This window comes from Pempheris klunzingeri, chromosome 6 (assembly GCF_042242105.1).
Source record: "Pempheris klunzingeri isolate RE-2024b chromosome 6, fPemKlu1.hap1, whole genome shotgun sequence".
In the NCBI taxonomy this organism is placed as follows: Eukaryota; Metazoa; Chordata; class Actinopteri; order Acropomatiformes; family Pempheridae; genus Pempheris; species Pempheris klunzingeri.
Genome location: NC_092017.1, coordinates 22,229,441 through 22,248,524, shown reverse-complemented (window position 1 = coordinate 22,248,524; position 19,084 = coordinate 22,229,441). Strand labels below are relative to the sequence as shown.

General features: G+C 40.4%; 1 protein-coding gene across 1 annotated transcript; it reads left to right on the top strand.

Annotated features, from left to right (window-relative positions):
- The first annotated feature begins 12,057 nt into the window (after positions 1-12,057).
- foxd3 (forkhead box D3) lies at positions 12,058-14,014 on the top strand. The gene has a single exon (XM_070832359.1). It carries the CDS (start codon positions 12,422-12,424, stop codon positions 13,610-13,612), a length of 1,191 nt encoding a protein of 396 aa, XP_070688460.1. The 5' UTR covers positions 12,058-12,421; the 3' UTR covers positions 13,613-14,014.
- Positions 14,015-19,084: the final 5,070 nt, after the last annotated feature.

Here is a 19,084-nt window from a genome sequence, read left to right as displayed (position 1 = left end):
AGACTGGTAAGCACCACATATGTGCAATCAGCACCGTATAACTAAGCAATAGAAGATACATATTGAAGAGTGAGTGTGCATCACTGGTACTAGGCTATAATTACACCCCAAATTAGAAAATTGATGGAAAATCCCTCTTGGAGCAGTGTAGAGTGTGGTGGCTCTTTGTGAGTGTCTAATGCCAGTTCTAAACCAGAGAGATGCATGAGACAAGCTGCAGTACATACATACTTGAGACTTAACATACGTGTGCTCATGCATATTATTATTATTATTATTATTTCATGCACATGATGTCATAATTTACAATAGGAGAGAAAAATGAAGGTCAGTACTTATTTCTGCTGCTGCAGCAGAATAATGCCAAAGACGATGCTGCGTAGGGATCTACCTGAGTGGAATTAAATTAAAAAATATTCCACAGTCGTCAAACATCGGTGTTGGAGAAGCATAAATCATTTCCTTTTGAGCACATAAAAGTCTGCTGTGCTGCAAATTGAGCAGAAAAGTCACTTTGCAATTTGAGACAAACACATAATGCTGTTATGGCGACTTAATAGGTTTGTGCAGGAATGGTCATTACAGAATCACCTGTCATCAAGGTGTGTTGGTGACCTACAGTGTTAAGACATGGATCATGTCCCCATTTGTCCCCACTGTCCCTCTCTCTCTCTCCCCTGTCAGGGGGACACATTTCTTCTGTCTGCTGTCTAATAAAGGAATATTATATTATATATTATGATTATTATTAGCACGGTTGAAAAATACATGATGATAACCTCCCATCGTGCTTATTTTGAAGCCCCATACATATTAAGAATTGGATAAATATGTTGTTTGTCCTTTGTTACCCACAATGCATCACCGAGCCACCCATAAAGAGCACTGCTCAGGGCTGATGCCGCCACAGCAGATTCTCTGATTGCATTTTAGCACATTAAGCTCTTTTGTAAACATTTGATAACATTCAAAGAAGGTGTAAGGCTGTTTCCAAATGACATTAGCTCCACTAACAGGAGTCATCTGACAGGAATACCTCTAATTTCTAGTATAGATTGTTTTCATGCAGAATTCTAACATGATAATTGAATTTGCTGTTCTGAGCTACTTTTTCAAGTCCAGTCACATGTCCTCATTAGCTGTTTAGCTTCCCCTTTGGTTCTTGAGTTGTGGCATTACAGGCCAAGAAGAGCCAAATGACTATTAACCGCAACACTTTGATGATATTTGAACATGTTGACACGATGCCATTTGCTTGATTCTCCATAAGGTCTTTCAGTGGACCAGAAGCCTCTGGCTTGAAAAATGTCACAAACCAGATGTTTTTGTTTAATAGGTAAAAATAGTAAAAATGAAACGTTTGTTCTGCCGTTTATTTTATGATTTTGATTATTACCATATACACGTGTTGCCATGTACTTGCAATGTTGTTATTCCACAACTAGCTATATGGAGTTATCACACAACTAATCACAAAAAGGTATTTTAAGAGTAGAAACATAAAAGCAGTTTACACAAAGGCATGCATATTTCTGCAGTACTAACACAAAATTGGTGTATTCTAATGAATGTTTTACACACAGACTGTACATAAGAAGTGGACGGAGCTGAATCTGCAAATTACGTTGCAATTACACTTGAAAACTACCATTTTGAATAACTGTGAGTAAAGGTGACATATGTGACAACAAAGTTCAGTCAGCGGACCATCATTACCTGACATGGTCTGTACGCTGTGATCACCGTGGTCCTTTGACCGAAATGCTTATGTTTTTGTCATATTTTTTCATGTCGCATCATGTTTTGCACATAAAAAATATTTTGCATCTATAGAACCTCCCCCATCTTTGTTTTTCCAATGAAATTGGTACTATGTAACAAAACGTTGTCTGCTGTGTAGCTCTTTTTTGGTAAGCCTGCCAACTGTAGTTTGTAAACATGCCCAAAGCTGCCAAATATCAGTCATTAACTAACTATTAATTAAGTACTTGCTAACTATTTATGTGATATTTAGTGTTAAAAACACCACCAGTCTAAAGTTCCCTTCTGGATTAATATATTAAAAAAAACATCAGGAGTATTAGAGATGATACAGAACAGGAATCAGATACACACTCACAAACACACACACACACAACATGCCTTGAACTTAATAGGAAATCAATCTATGGTTGCCAGTTACAAGATGTTAACACCTTTAAAAGGGAAATCCACACTGAATTAACTACCGCCTGCAGCCCAGCACGTCTCGGGGTGTGTGTGCGGTGTGCCAATGTTGAGTTGACCAAGTGACCAGCAGAATGATATTCAATGTGAGCCTGCTGCCAGGTGCCATTACACTTCCCCTTCCAGCGGAGAACGGCAGTCACACATGCCTCCATCTGTTTCACAGGATGCCCTCCACCACAGTGTCCTTTTCACTTTATTTTGTCATCATAATTAAGTGGCTGTGGTGTGTGTGTGTCTGTGTCTGTGTGTGTGTGTGTGGCAAATTTTGGTCAACAACATGTTGTGTCCTAAGCAAAGGGCTGGTGGAATACAGTGAGAGAGGGCTAACATATCAGAAGTCTATTTCTAAAAAGCAGAAAGAAAATGGAGAATTGGCAGACAGTGTTAAATCTAAGACACGTGGGGAAAAGAAGTTTGTAACATATGCACATTTCACATTTATTCTAATACATTCAGAGGTATAAAAAGGCCTTAGATTACCATTTGAATTTGTCAAGGCACAACAGCTCACAGTTGTGCACGCAGAGGGCTGATGGTACATTTTGACACTGATTCATGTGCGAAGAATGGATGGATTTTATTTTAACATCTCATAACACTCCGTGCATTGTGGTCACTGTGAAACATATTCCAAACAACCGCCCCCATCACTTTTCATGCCAGCTCTGATTCATCCTGACTTAGACATCCAAGCAACAAGAAACACCCCCCCTCCTCGTTTCCTCTAACAACAGTATCTGCTTATGATCTGCCTGGTGGACAAGCACACAGTGCTCAAACAGTCACAGAGGGTGATTTGCAATGCAGCCTCACTGTGTGGCGGTGGTGAAATCCCCCCATTGTGAGGCAGCGCGTTGGACCGGGCCGGGTGTCCTCTCAGTCAAATCAAAGGCGCTTCCTCCGGCACTGTGGCAGAACCCAGTGCTTCTGGAGCCACTCATTATTACATGCGAGGGGGGACTTGTGATCTTTTTAATTATTCTGCACTTCATTTCTATCCCACCATTCAAAACGCAGCATGAGAATTGATTGCCTCAAAGATCCATCTTTATAATCTCCCCCAGGCCCATAAATTATCCAACTTTGGGGCAGGGTGGACGAGCCGTGCAGGCACAAGCAGATCCCTTTCACAGCAGAGCAGAGCCACATCACTGCAGTGCGTTGGGGGAGCAAAACTGGATGGGGCTGCTCTTTTGCTCGCTCAAAACGGGAGGGAAAAAAAGTACACTTGTTATCTTGTGAACCCTCAAACATGTAAGATAGGAATCTCTTGAATGTCAGCGACAGAAATGGAATTAACAAGAGATCTTTTTATTGTCACAGAAGGTCGTTAGGCTGCCAATCGGGGTAATTATGGAAATGATCTCCCCAGCTCTTTGGAATGTTTTCCTGCTTCCATAAGGACTTGAAAGTGTTCAATCAGCCTCTCTCGTGGGAAAGTTCAGCCATAACTGCAAGTGTACCAGCAAAATCAAATTAAGCAAAGAGATTTCATTAGTATTTATAGCCCCGAGGCATTTGTAAAAGTATGGAGCAGCGGAGTAATGTGGGACTGTGAAGGGGTGAATTATTACTTAATGACAAAGGCCATACCTAGAAGACATACACATGGATAATGAATAGGAGGCATTGATTGCATCTTTAAAGAGGATTCTTGAGGGAATGTAAAATATTGATGCTTGTGTGGCTGACTTTGGACTCCCAGCACGGATGTGAGGGCGGTAACTTTGTTTGGGTGTTAACACTGTTTGGCTGTTAACTTTATTATTCTGATATGTTAATCCTCCACTTAAAAGCATCGGTAAACACTTAAATACAAGCAAAATCACCTAAATTATACAGACTAACAATCTTTGGATTAAGAAGTGACCCAGTTTGTGTTAATATAGCACCAAGATTAACACTTTGATCGTGTGTTTGCCTTATTCTTTTTATGAGTGTGGGGTTATTTATACAATATAAAATATGGTCTTTAACTATATATATTAACTATGTACATTTACTCAAGCGCTGCACTTAAGTACAACATGAGTATTTTCAATTAATGTTATACTTCTACTCCATTATACATAAGAGGAATTGAGTGTATTCATCTGACAGTTATAGCTGCTAGTTTCTTTTCAAATTAAGATTTAACATACAACAACACTTAAAGAGCTAATAAGACACGATGCACTGTAATAGATCACATACATCTGCATATTAAATTGGATCTAAAATAATTTGTCGACTAACTGGTTAGAAGGCCGACAGAAAGTTTAAACTGTTTTCATAACTGATTAATTGTGTTAAATGAATTGTTCATGCACAAATATACATTTCATGGTTTCAGCTTCTCAGAAGTGAGATTTCAATGCTTTTCTTTGTCTTAAATTACACATTACTGTATAAATAGTAAATAGTATAAGTCTGACTATTGGTGAGACAAAACAATTTGAAGGTGTCTCTTTGGCTTCTAGTAACTGTGATGGGCATTTCTCACCATTTTCTGAAGTTTTTCCAAACCAGACATTCAGTCGATTAATTGAGAGTAATAAGCAGATTAATCCATAATGGAAAAAGTCAGTACTACTACTGCAGCTTACACATTAATGTATGTGATCTAATTAAATAACAGGGGATCAAACTATTAAACAGGGATAATTTTTCTGTAATGAGTTTGATACTTTTAAAACATTTTCTTCTTGAGTAACACTCTCGATGAATGACTTATTTTTACTTTACTTTTAATAGTGTTTTTGCAGTTTCTTTTAGTACTTTCGATTAAGTAAAGAATCAGTCTTTTTTTTGTCAGTGGTACAAAACGGTGTACATATGACATTTTAAAGGTACAAAATATTGGCATATTATTAACGTTCACTAACACACAGTGTCATATTCATTTAAAAAGAGCTAAAGTAGATTGTAACACCTAAATAACTGAACGGTAATATTAAAAAAAATAACACCATCACCGGGTAAAAACAATGTTTTGGTGCCTGGTAAAATTAACCCAGTACTGCGTTGGAGCTTTCAAGCAAAATAGGGTCAACTTTGACCCTGTGATATTCAGTGAGTAAGAGATTTGAAACTAATCATGACAAATAGTGATCTATAGATGTGCAGTTTAAAATGTGTTACTTAGTAAACAATCGATTAGGTGAGACCAAATATTCGCATTTATAATTTCCTTTATATAATAAATCACTTCATTGTCAGCCAGAGAGGTTCAGGCCAAAATGAAATGAAGTCAGATAGCCATGTGCAGCAAATTGTAACACCTGATTTGAATCATTGGGTCTATTCAGTCCACTTAACCTCAGAGTAATTGACAATTTAAAGGTGCAGTCCTTAATTTCAAGAGACAGCACAACGACTTTGATTAGGATGTGGGATATGCACTTCCACTCTGCAATAACAGACAAGGACACTTTTTATAAACCAAACCAGGGGACGGAGTGCAAGCTATACATTAGAGGAGACATATCATGGTTTTCAGATGAATGACAGAATTTACCTTAAGGTGATAAATTCAGGCCTTAGTGAGAATATAGTATCAGTGATGTTAATTTGAACACTTGTATATTGTAAAATAGGCTTTCCTTACCGCCACACACACACTTTTTTAACAAACACGCACTTCTGTCAATCACAAAATCAAACCCTAAATCCTCACCATCATCATCATCATCATCATCTTCTTCTTCTTCTTCTACAAATCCTATAATTGGGTTCGAGAAGAGGTAAAGTGTTTCTTGTGAAGAACTTGACAGATTATGTGAGGGAATATTATTATGGGCAGGGCAGGCGGGATGAAGGAGGTAATTTAGTGTGATGTTACATATAGGTATGCATCAATGGGCAAGAGGATATTGAGTTCAGGGGTCACACTGAATGAGAGTTTCCTTTTGATGTGAATCATAAGAAAGGCTGCCTCATTTGCAAACATGGAAGTTGCTCAATATGATTTTCAAATTGGACACCTTTTGGGAACCATTTGGGGATTTTTGTACAAAAAAATGTGTCATTTCTCCTGTTGGATGCAGCATCACTTTACTATGAAATATATGTAGATGTTTGCTCATTTACCATCATTTTTTTCTGGAGACACATAATGACATCTACTGATTTACCATTTAATATGTATTAGTCTATAATATTTTCCTATAAAAAGCCCATTTAAGTTTCCCTTTGTGATTTTTAGGTATGGACAGACACATCTCTGGGGACTTCTGTTTGATTTTTGCTGGTCTTCATTTATTAAACTCCAGTCACTACAACCATTTTACCACCCTCGACCGTATTAGCACATTGTTTATTGTCGTTTTGTGCAGACAATGATGTGGTGCAAAGCCAGGCTGCATGTGTTTTGACACCGTGTTAAATGCCTGCTGCAGGGCCAATTTGCACCGTTTACAGCCTGAATCGCTGCGCTCACACAACACGGTGATACACTGATGTGCAACTTTTCGGCCTTAATCTCAATGACAAAAAGCCTACAAACTGGGTGACATTGCACGTACTTAACAAGTACACATTGGCATGGTAATCCGGCTGCATTTAGCTGGAGGTGTCACTTTCCCACCAGCACCCGCGTTTTTCATGCATCCTCCCCGGGGGCTTCCCACCGACGGACAGCCGGAGGAGAGGAGCGATGGACGGGGCCGAGAGGCTGCGTGGAGACGCTGCAGTGTGCCGTCGGAAGTTACATAACATTAACATTATTAATAAATAAATAAAAAGCCAGAAAAATACTGCTTTTCGATTGTTCTTCAAAAGGTTCTTTTTTTTAAAGCTTAAATTCTGTCAAAATAATGATCAAAGATGACAAGGAGCTGGAGGTTAGGAGGCTTAAACACCCATGGAGGGTTTTCGTTTCTCGCTATTGGACTGATGGAAAGTTATTCACAAAACGTTTGGACAAGACGTTTATTGTAACAAGATACATCTGTGACAATTGTCAGAAAACACTTCTAAATTATTATTTTTTTTAATTGCAAACTAATTATGTTTTAATTATTATTTTAGGTGGACGAATTCATTTCACTGTCTGTAGGCCTGTTTGATATTTTAAGTTTCACCTTCCGCCACAAAATCACCTGATTAGATGAACCCAGATGTTTTCTGTAGAAAATCTCCATCTTAATCATCTCATTCAAAGTATGACTTCTGAAATGACGAAGCCAACTTCATGGCCAAAGTACAACCTGCATAATGCTGCTGTGCCACCGGGACAGACTGACTGTTACTGACCAGTAGAATAACCAACACAGTGCAGACAGACTGACCCAAATATCAACTTGTCCTTCGGTTCTGCAAACTCAGAAACTTCTGTTTCTTGATGTAAATGTATATATATATATTTATATTTCACTACCTTCCAACATCTGTGTTAGGAGACAAGAAATTAGAGTCAAGAGTCAACTGGTGATCATCACCAATATAAAATCAGCTATGAGGCCTCTCTCTCTCTCTCTCTCTCTCTCTCTCCATATATATATAAATATATACATATATAATAAAGGAATATATTATCTAATGTAAACCATGAAATCAGAGCCCAGCCTCATAAAGGTGTGAAGACATGAGGTTAGTCTTTTTACGTCCCCTGTTGTAACCTCATGGTGTCTTTATACACAGGCGTCAAATGGATGGGACGTCCAACATACACAAACACGCACACGTATACACGCACACACACACACACACACACACGCACACACACACACGTGGATCAGTGCCGTCCATTTCGGGTCCTTTGTGCTTTGTTGAGCTGGAGAGATGTGGCTCCGGCTGATCCTGCAGAAGGGAGCGTTAAAAATGGGCTCCATCATATTGTTTGACAGAAACTCGCAGATTGATAGAGTGGATTCTCTGCGAAGGGCTGAAAATGGTGATTTCCAAAAAAGAAGAGGAAGGGGGGAAAAACAGCTGAGAGCTCTCAGGCCCGCCAGAATCCACACTGTCGAGCATGAAAAATACAATTAGGGGAAAAACATTTCAATAATTTATTCTTTTTGTGCAACATGGGTACGGTGTGACGCACAGGTTTGCGGATACGAAGAGATTTTTTTTTTTTTAATTTTTATTTATATGTATTAAAATCTTTTGGGTCCATCTTGTTTTGATTAAATCTGACAAACTGAAGATTTGGCTGCTGGTGTAAAATAATTACCATAATGGTCGTAATTACAGGCGCGCTAACAATGCCATTAATTTATCATATCGTTTTACTAGCTGCTGCCCCCAACTGCTGGCTCACCTAATTAATTAAATGAGTTAACTCTAAAAAATCTGGTCTTAACAAACAGCTTATTTCGATGCGCTAGTGTGAGTCAAGAAAGGTTCAGCTTGTTTTTTGGGGATTTTAATTTGTCCTGGAATAATGTGTTTGTATTTTTAGCACTTGTCACGTGTGCAGATTTGATGTGAAATAGCTCCTGTTTGTATCATCAGTATAATACACACGGTGAGAGCGAATATTTTCACGTTAATAGAGATTTTAATAACTAATTAATCATTAATAGAATAATCATATAAAAAGGAGAAATATTCCTAATTAGTAGACTACTTATTTATGCCACATATTTGCTGCACTTTTAAACTAAATTAACTGGGAGACAGGACGAGGAGGCGCTATTGATGAGCAGGTGGATGTCAAAATCCATCCAATTCAGAAAATCCACAAATCCCATATACACCTCCACAGGAGCAGCCCCCGGAATGTAGCAGTAGATATTAATCAAATCTATCAAATCTTCAGTGTGTCAGACTCCTATTTCAATGTTTGGTCTTATGGCTTTCAAAAAGGCTTGAGAATACGCACAAATATTCTCTCTGAAATTAGTTATTATGTGGAAATTAAAAGCAGAAAATAAATAAATAAATAAGAAAAACGACTCCAGTGGCATCAAACTATGTCACAAAAAAGGAAAAAGTATCGAAACACGTGAAATGCCCCCCCCCCCCCCCCCCCACCACCACCACCACCATGCCCCCAGTCTGCTACAAATGAAAAGAATGAACAGGATGTAGCATCTCCTCCTTCACCTACACAGATCAGCTTCAACCCTGCTGAAGTGTCCTCGAGCAAACAACTGACACCCCGCCTTGCTGTGCAGGTGACCCTGACCTCTGACCCCCAGGGAGGGTCAGAGAGTCGTCATCGCCCCCCCTCCTCCCCCCTCTCCTCCCCCTCCTCCCCCCTCCTCTCAGGAATCACCAGAGCATCACATTATTATGATCATAATTATTTGTTCGGTGACCTTGCTGGTAGTTTGCAGTGATCACATGTGGTGACTGTTTCCTCTCCATCACCTGTGCTGCTGCTGCTGCTCCGCTGTCTCTCCTGTCTGCCCCCCCGCCTCATACCCCCCCATACCCCCCCCCCTCCCATCCTAATGGCTTCATGCCGGAGCGAGTTGGCTTATTATACTAAAAGGTTTTGTCGCGCTAAGCCGTGCATGTGTGCTTAAAACGTACATTTCATTAACAAACTGCGGAGGTATAAAAGCGGATTTATGAGGCTTCAAAAGATCACAGGAAGGACGGGTTTGAAACCCCCTCTCGGTGCTGTTTCAGTCAGGTTATATCAGCAGTTACGCCGCCTTTCACACAACACTGCGACTCTGGGATTTTTTAAAAGGAGTCTGGCTGCACCTGTCTCTCTCTCTCTCTCTCTCTGTCTCTCTCTCTCTCTCTCTCTCTGTCTCTCCACACACACGCACTGAGGGGGAGAGAGGCTGCTTGAGACAGCAGTGGCTCTATGACCTTCTGATTCCTTAAAAAAAAAAAAAAAAATCCTTCAAAATAAGGAAAATGGCAAATACAAATCAGACAAGTGTGATTCATAAAGCTCTTTTATTTCTCTGCCATGAAAACATTTCTTGCTGCACCAAAAAATGAGGAGGTTTTGGCCACATAACAAACCTTTGTGTTGAGAGCGAAGAGCCACTTACTATCAAAAAGGCCACTAATAATTAAAAAAAAAAGAGTTCAGTGGGCTTCATGTCGCTTTGAAGAAATGCACGAAATGTGACAAATCAGCGGCGCAAAGGAGACAAAAAAAATCTTTGATCGCCTGAGTTTTCGATCTGAGAAAAACAACCTTAAGCAGCGGCTCAATTTTTGCTGATTTATGGCCTGAGAAAGCAGGAGACTAGAGAGAAACAGCGCTCTCTTAGAGACGCATTCGCCCTGCGGATAAGCGGGATAAAAGTTGATGAAGACTCTGGTTTCATCTGCTAAGTAGTCCGTGTTGACGAAGCTGCGGAGCACGCAGAGATTAACACCAGACCGGAAGCCATGTCTCCCTCCTTTGACCCGTTATTATTATTATTATTATTATTAATGGGAGCGTTTGATTAATCCCACTTTTATCCCGAGAGCAGAAGCAGCAGAAACATTCAGACACACTCTGTTTTCCTCATGTGAGAGTGAAGCAGGCTAATTAACGACACTTGTGTCATTATTAGATTACACGTGTAGATTACAAATAACAATATTAATACTGATGATAATAATAATTCCTAAATCAAAACAGATCCTGCCTCGTGCAGTGTTTAATTGAGAGACAGAGAGGAGCTTGTGGCTGAGAAATAATCGTCCATTCACACCAACACCTTCATTTCCAATCCCTTTATATATTTGAATTTATTCAAATAAAGCTCTGTCACTAACACCAGACCGGTATTGATTATAGATATTTTCATTAACCTGCTAAAAGACTTCCGATAAAATCAATGGAAGGTTTAAATCGCTCGTGGCACATCTGAATATATCTGAATTTAAATCCCCGCGTTGGTAATTCACTACACATTTCCTTTGAGCGTACGAGCGCTCTTCCCACATGTTCTCACAGCACGGAGGAAAAGCCTCTGTATTGGACCCGACATCCTCTCCCCGAGCCCTGCCTTCGCCGCTCACCTTCATGCTTGTGAATAAATGCTCTCTTTGCATTCCCCCGCTGCCCGCATTTCCTACTTTTTTCAAATGTAAAATCCTGCACTGATTGGGGTCGTTAGCACCTCTTCCAAACTCTTAAGGAAATTCTTTATTCTCTCCATTCATTGTCGCCGGTGCTGCTGCCGCTGCTGCTCAATATTCTTCCCACCTTCGGCTAATCCTGCGGGAATAAATAGACTTGAATTCATGCTTTGCATTCGCAGCCTGGATCTACACGACGGGCTGTAAAGCTGGAAATATCGCGACATGCATCTCAGCGGCAAATAAACAAAAAAGTATAGAAATGTTGAATCCTTACGCACTGAGAAAGTGTCCTGCACTTGGAGTGACGTGCACTGGTTTAAAGTAAACTGGAGAGAAAAGCCACGCATGCACAGTTTCAATGAAACATAAATAAATAAATAAATAAACAAGTGGTAAAAGAAGTTAAAGGAGGATTCAGTAAACTTAGCTGTCGCCGTTTTCTTTCTGCAGCCTTTAACAGAGTTTGTATTGGCAAAGTTAAAGATTTGGATTGTTTTTACGCACCCGCGTTAATGCGCATCAGATCTTTCAATCATACAGGCCAATTTTCTCTCCCCCCTCCTCCTCCTCCCTCTGCCACCGTTAAATGGTCTATGACGGACGAACACAGAAATCAGCGGAAAGCAGCATTGCTGATGTCCCATTGTTGACAAATCCATGAAACAACTCCAGTTTGCATGGTTTAACAGAGAGGAGAGGAGGGTGGAGGAGAGGGGAGGAGAGGAGAGGAGAGGAGAGCGGAGGGGGCGTCTGTCGTCACCAGACCACGTGTCCTGCACTGATAGTATATCTTATACTGGGAAAAGTAATCTATCAGACAGTCCTTTTAAAAGCTCTGGCCTTTAAAAGCCGCATGTGTCATCTCGACTTGGCTCACTAAATATCGGTCCTATAGGAAATATACGCGCCGAGAAGGGACGTCGGAGCGCAAAAGTCGCAACATCTCCAAACAACTTCGAGGCAAGACTCGCCGCTTTCCACAGGCCTGCGCACTTACCGAGTGGAGAAATATTTCCAGAAGTTGAAGTTTCTCTTTGGCTTGACTGGCTGCCCGCCGGTCCAACCGCGCTCAGATATTTGGAGACATCCGAGGTCTTGACAGGAGCGACCAGAAATCCAGCAGATTCGCCGTGTGTGCGCACTGACCGCGCTGGTCTCACCTAGCCATCACACCCGGCTGCTCGGCTCCGGTAGACTTTTTAAAAAAGTGTAAGTAAGCCGTGAGATGACCCTGTCTGGAGGCAGCGAAAGAGCCAGCGACATGTCCGGCCAAACTGTGCTCACGGCGGAGGACGTGGATATCGACGTGGTGGGCGAGGGAGACGAGGAGGGCATGGAGAGGGTGGACAGCGACTGCGACAGCCCCGGTGGAGGCATCCTGCACGACCTCCGAGGAGAAGCAGGCGACGAGGAGCTGGAAGATGAGATCGAGGTGGAGAAGGAGGAGATTGGGTCCGGCGGAGGGAGTCCGTGCTGCGAGAGCTCAGGGGAGGGAGAGGCTGGCACCGGGAAGGGAGAGGGTCAAGACCAGGGCGCAGCGTCGGGTGGTTCGATCCAGAAGCCCAAAAACAGCCTGGTAAAGCCGCCTTACTCCTACATCGCCCTCATTACCATGTCCATCCTCCAGAGCCCGCAGAAGAAGCTCACCCTCAGCGGGATCTGCGAGTTCATCAGCAGCCGCTTCCCGTACTACCGGGAGAAGTTCCCGGCGTGGCAAAACTCCATCCGCCACAACTTGTCCCTCAACGACTGTTTCGTGAAAATCCCCCGGGAACCTGGCAACCCCGGCAAGGGCAACTACTGGACCCTGGACCCCGCTTCGGAGGACATGTTCGACAACGGCAGCTTCCTCAGGAGGAGGAAGAGGTTCAAGAGAGTTCAGCCGGACATGCTCAGGGAACAGACTGCTCTCATGATGCAAAGTTTCGGTGCGTACAGCCTCGGAGGCCCGTACGGGAGGCACTACGGGATCCACCCGGCTGCTTACTCCCATCCGGCGGCTTTGCAGTACCCGTACATCCCCCCCGTGGGTCACATGCTGCCCCCGGGCGTCCCTCTCCTGCCCTCGGCGGAGCTGAACAGGAAAGCTTTCAACTCCCAGCTCAGTCCGAGTCTTCAACTTCAGCTCAACAGCCTGAGCACGGCGTCCATGATCAAGTCGGAGCCCTCAAACAGACCGTCCTTCAGTATAGAGAACATCATCGGGGTCTCCAGCGCCTCCTCGTCCTCACCGGGCGCTGCTCAGGCTTTCCTGCGGCCTCCGGTGACCGTCCAGTCGGCCCTGCTGAGCGCGCAGTCCCTCTCTCTGACCCGGACCTCAGCCGCTATCGCTCCCATCCTCAGCGTACCGTCAAGTATTATTTCTGGACATGTTTTACCGTCAGCAGCGGCAGTGTCTAAATGGCCTTCACAGTGACTTAAAGCCAAGAGAAAAGAAACTCTTATTTTTATATAGAGACATTATTACCGGGGAAAGTGTGAACAGCACAAATCAATAGGCAACACTGGACTCTGTAGCCATGTAAAGACTGTTTAAAGCACAGAGAAAAAAGGAGATATTTCTGTACAGGTAATATTTGTAAATATTTGTAAAAAAAAAAAAAAAAAAAGAATGATTTTACCTGTTTGACTTTTACCTGTCGTTTTTCTTTTGTTCCTGTTTGAGACCTGTGATAATTATTTTACGTTTTCTTTTTGTATTGGAAGCTCAACTGGACACAATTTCTGCTTCCTTTTTCATACAAGACACAAAAAGCTCTGAAAAAATAGCCTGTTTATAATTAAAGAAAGAAAAAAAAATCAAATATATGTAATTCTATGTAGCTATTGTGTTGTAAACTGAATTTATTTGTAAATAAATCTAAGAAAGAATTAAAATCAATTTTCATTATTAGCATTCTTAAATTGTTTAATAACAGATTTAATGAGAAATCTATTCTTGAGAATATTATTTTTATATAAGTAGCCTCTCATGTTAAGCAGGCATAAAAAGAAACCTCAAAGAAAAGGGAAATTATCTGTGATGTGTGCCCATTACAAAACTGAAGTTGTCTTATGAATATTATTTGCATAATATTATTAAGTCTTTTTCAAGCTTGATAATTATAATTCAATTCTGATAATGTTAAAAGCTGTAATTTACATCTGGGTTACTTTGTGTTTCATTTTTATTTGTAATGAAACCATTATAATCATATTTATCAAGTAACAAATGGAAACTGAACAATATTTGTGCGCAACAGCTAAACCAGTGAACCATATCAACCTTTTTCTTATTATTATTTTAAACAGGTGACTTATTGCAACTTTATTGTGACATCCTAAACACACGTTGTTGGAATATTCTTTAAATTACCTGGGAAATGTTGCCGCTTGTAAAATAATCAATAATTAGGAATTAAGAAAAATAATATTTATGTGGATTTAAATTTTAAAGAATAGCAGAAAAAAAAGATCGATTATGGTGTAAAAGGGAAGACACGTCAAATCCTGAGATTTAGATGTGAACAAAACCGGTTCTGTGCGGATCGTTTACAGATGTTCAACCTGATTTAAATGCAACATCATATTTTAGATGTTAAATCAAAGTGGTGCAAAAAAAAACAAACAAAAAAAACATGAACATTTACGGGTGAAGAATAAAACAGTCTAATTGTTTTATAAAGTAAATTTATGGTGGTTTTTCTGGAGGTCACACTTTAGACACCTTTTAATTTACCATTACATCACTGCTCGTATCGTTTTACAGGATATTCTGCGGCTTGGTTACTATAAAGGTAACAGTTTCGCAGTTGTGTCTGGCTAATCACTTTTACACAAACAGCAAATGGTGATCAGGCTGCTGTGTGTGTGTGTGTGTGTGTGTGTGAGGGTGTGTGTGTGAGTGTGAGGGTGGTTATAGGCGCTATATTTATCTGATCCCCATGAGAAAGAGAAAGGAGCCTCTCTCTCTGCTTCAGTTCACTTTCAAGAAGGTGCTGATGATGCAAAAGGCTTCTCCAGTGTCACCGTGGCATTTCATTCTTATTATTATCATTATTATAGGGCTATTATTATTATTATTATTATTATTATCAGCAGCAACATATTATTCTTATTACGAACAGTAGCCTGTAGTAATGTAGACGTTTGCATTATTATAATAGAGAATTCATTTTATTGCTAAATGAATCCTGTTTGTCAAATCTGCGCATATTTTCATCGATTATTCCTCTAATTGAAACATATAGATTAACAATACAAATACAAAAGAAATATAGAAAATATAGAAACTTTTGTATCTGCTTCTCTCATAAATGTCTCCAAATTAGACTCTCGATTTAAAAATAAATAAATAAGGAAGTATTAAATACTCACATCCTCACTCTCAGAGCCACTTTAAAGAGGATGCGACAGAGACGTCCAGCCACTACCAGAGGTCATTTTTAAGGGTCCAGTCAGACCATATAATTTAGATTAGAGGTCTATGAGGAAAAGCTGTAAGGGGTGTTGTCAGGGTGTGCGCCCCTTTGGGTGCATTTCACGTGCAAATTCCTAAAGAAAACATCAAAGCATTTAAACACCAAAGAGCCAAACTTTACGCACTTTAATGCGTTTGTAGTCGTCAAACCAATTGTTTTCTTCTCGTATTTATTTCCATCACAGCACGTGTGTGGCTACAGATCTGGGTTCAGCCCCCACAAAGCGGAGTCTTTACACTAAACTCCCCCGTTCACAGCCCACAGGAAAACTGCACAAATACCCACCGTGTGTGTGTGTGTGTGTGTGTGTGTGTGTGTGTGTGTGTGTGTGTGTGTGTGAGATGTTGCACCGGTGATGCTGCAGGCTGACAACCCTTCGGAGGAGACCAGGTTCAAGCCGCTAGGGGGCGTTGACTGACACCTCTGGCTCCTCATCGGGGATATCAAAAATAAAAGAAATATTTTGAAAGACATCACAACCGAAATGATGCAGGATAAAACTTCAAACACGCACAGCTAATCTGTTTCATTTCGTCTAGTAATTTAGGTTTAACAAACCTTTTAGAATGAATGCAATCTAATAATGGAATATGCAGAAAAGGGGGAAATGAAATAATTGGGAATATCTGGTCCACTGTTTTTTTTTTTTTTACACTGGAAACATTTTCTTATTTAGAAAATAATGAGGGATATGAGTATGCTGATTTAGGGTCAGATAAAACCATAATTTGTCTTTGCACTGCAGTTTATTTGACTGTAATTGAAGGTTTCAGTAGCAGGTCATGGGAAAACAAAACATTCAAATATAGCAGATTCCAAGTGACCCTAATTGGACCAAAAATGACTCTTTAAAGCACCTTTGAAAATAATATAAAATCCAGGTTTAGGATAGATGATGATGGCGTATTTAAAAAAAAACGTAGTTAACTGCAGGATAGAGGTTGAGATTTTAATAATATTTTCCTCCAGAAATGATCCAGATGCCTTTAATGTGTTATCAATTATTGTATCGAAAACAAACGCATTAAATACAAACATACATATGTTTCACGTTATTATGTGAAACTGAAATACTATTACATGCTATTTGCTGATTGGACCAATCCGCTCATTTGCAGGGCAAACCGCGCCTGCACGCACCCACTGTTAATGACCTGTGCAGCTGCACGTGCTTGTGCACAGGTGGAGAGGAGTCTGGACTGTGGTTCCCACAGTCTATATTAGTCTCCAGCGTCGGTCTCTTCTAATTCAACTCCACGCTGAAGGTTTGATTGTTGACCAGGAAGTGGATTCATGAGCAGATTTAAACAATTCAGCAGTTTTGAATTAACACTTCAAGTTAATTTAGAGTTTTAGTCGTTTTTTTAAATTGAGCTGGATGATTTAAAAACAAGATTGTTGACATTGTGGCTTCTTGCAGAAAACACGATTGGTTTTTACAAGTTTCGGCTACTGTGGAGTCTTTACAAACACAGCAGGTAAAAAGGTCACACAATTTGGATACACTTGTGTGAAGTTAACTAATTTGGTGAGGTATTCTAAGGGTAGGAGGAAAATATGACTCCCACAAAGGGTTTCATTCTGCGATGGATCCCATATAGTCAGTTGTGTTTCAGAGATTTTCAAAGTGTGATAGAGAAAATAAAAAAAAAAAACAGTTACAAGACGGAGCAAGTTGATTATTACAGATACTGAATGTAATGGACATGCTGTTGTCTCTTCTTGACCTTGAAGCACTCTGGTTACCAACCAAAACAAATGCACAAAGTTTATTTTTTTCATTCATTCATTCATTCATTCACTATGACAGGAGTCGCTCTTGGACACCTGACCCCCAGTCGAAAAAAAAAGAGGTCAAATTCATCTGTGTGTACAAACACGTTGCAGTTGCTGTGGTAATAAACAGACTAATTTCTCAGTGTGATTCATTTACTCACAAATGAAATTAACTCACACAAACACTTTGACCAAATTAGAGGGAATCTCGAGGCGTCGTCACGATTGAAGCTCTACCTGAAGGGGCTAACTGGATTATGTGTTCAGCCTAAAACAGTATCAAAGCATTTCTGATTCACATCAGTGCTAACATGTATCTGGCTGTAATCTATACTACATAAAGTGTTAGCTGCCTGAACACTGACTGTCCTCTTTATCTGTCTATTTATGAATTTGAGCTGATGCACTGTGAGTCAGACGATGCACAAACAAGCACATATCAGATCATCTCTATGAGCGAGGCTAGTTCACATTCACAAACATCTCTTTTGATCCACACACTAAATGTAAAATATACAATTTTACTGTATCTACTGACTTAGCCTGCAGCAGTGTGGCCTGTCTGAGGGCCCCTGACTAATCCACTGATGTACATTTTGCTGAAATCATCAATTAAAAGGGGAGTTTTTCCTCCTAATGCCCGATGCTTGCTCATGTGGGGATTCTTGAATCCTTAGTTTCGAATTCTTGAACTCCCTCTTAATTAAAGAGCTTCGTTTAGACCTACTCTTCATAGAAAGCTAACATTTGTTATGAACTGATTGATTGATTGTCCCGGAGCTTTCGATCATATCACAGTTTTCGTCTACAGATATTGGAATGTGTCCTGTTGTCGTGTAAGGATACATTTCAGTAGGCTATCTATTTGATATCAGTTTCAATTTCAACTTTTAAGCCAACGTGGACGACAAGTTTTTTTTTGTCAAATGTTGTTCCTAAAATCAGGATTGAACTTTCAAACTCTGTTTTGTTTATCTGAAAGAGAATGAGTTACTTAATGGTGCAGTAAAGCTTCAAGGAGACACCATATGAAGACGGATGCACCAGCTTGTATGTAGCTGAGAATTTTAAACATCTGGGTGACAACATTTTTGAAGGGAAGGAGTTAAAACGTTACCTTTGACCTTTGAATCGGAGAGGGCGTGTTGGGCGTCACTGAAATAGACTGGATCAGAATCTCATTATGCTGTGACACTAAACGCTTCTGGAATACGGAGTAATTCGGGTTTTCAAAGCCTCAGGGAGAGCTGATACTATAAATACTGCAGGATTTTCCAAAAGATTAACTGATGATGCATTTAAGTGCATATCCACTGTGAAAAAGAAATAGCGGGACTTCTTTGTCTTCAGAATGGGTAAAATAGAAACAAGAAGAAAACACATGTTTATGACAAAAGTGTGAGTTTTGATTTATGGGTCTTTATTTGTTCTCATGTTGACTATCGAGTATGTGACAAAAAACCAAAAAGATCAAGTCTGACTTGCTGTAGCGAAGTGGATTGTATATATGATAGACTACAATGGCGCTGACAAGCAAGGCCCAAGCCTCCATGATAACTAGGTCATCTTCCACCACAAGCTATAGCCTCCTCCTGGGTGGAGATCACAGACAGTAAATGTAGGTACAGCAGTTACTGAATATTTAAAAAGGC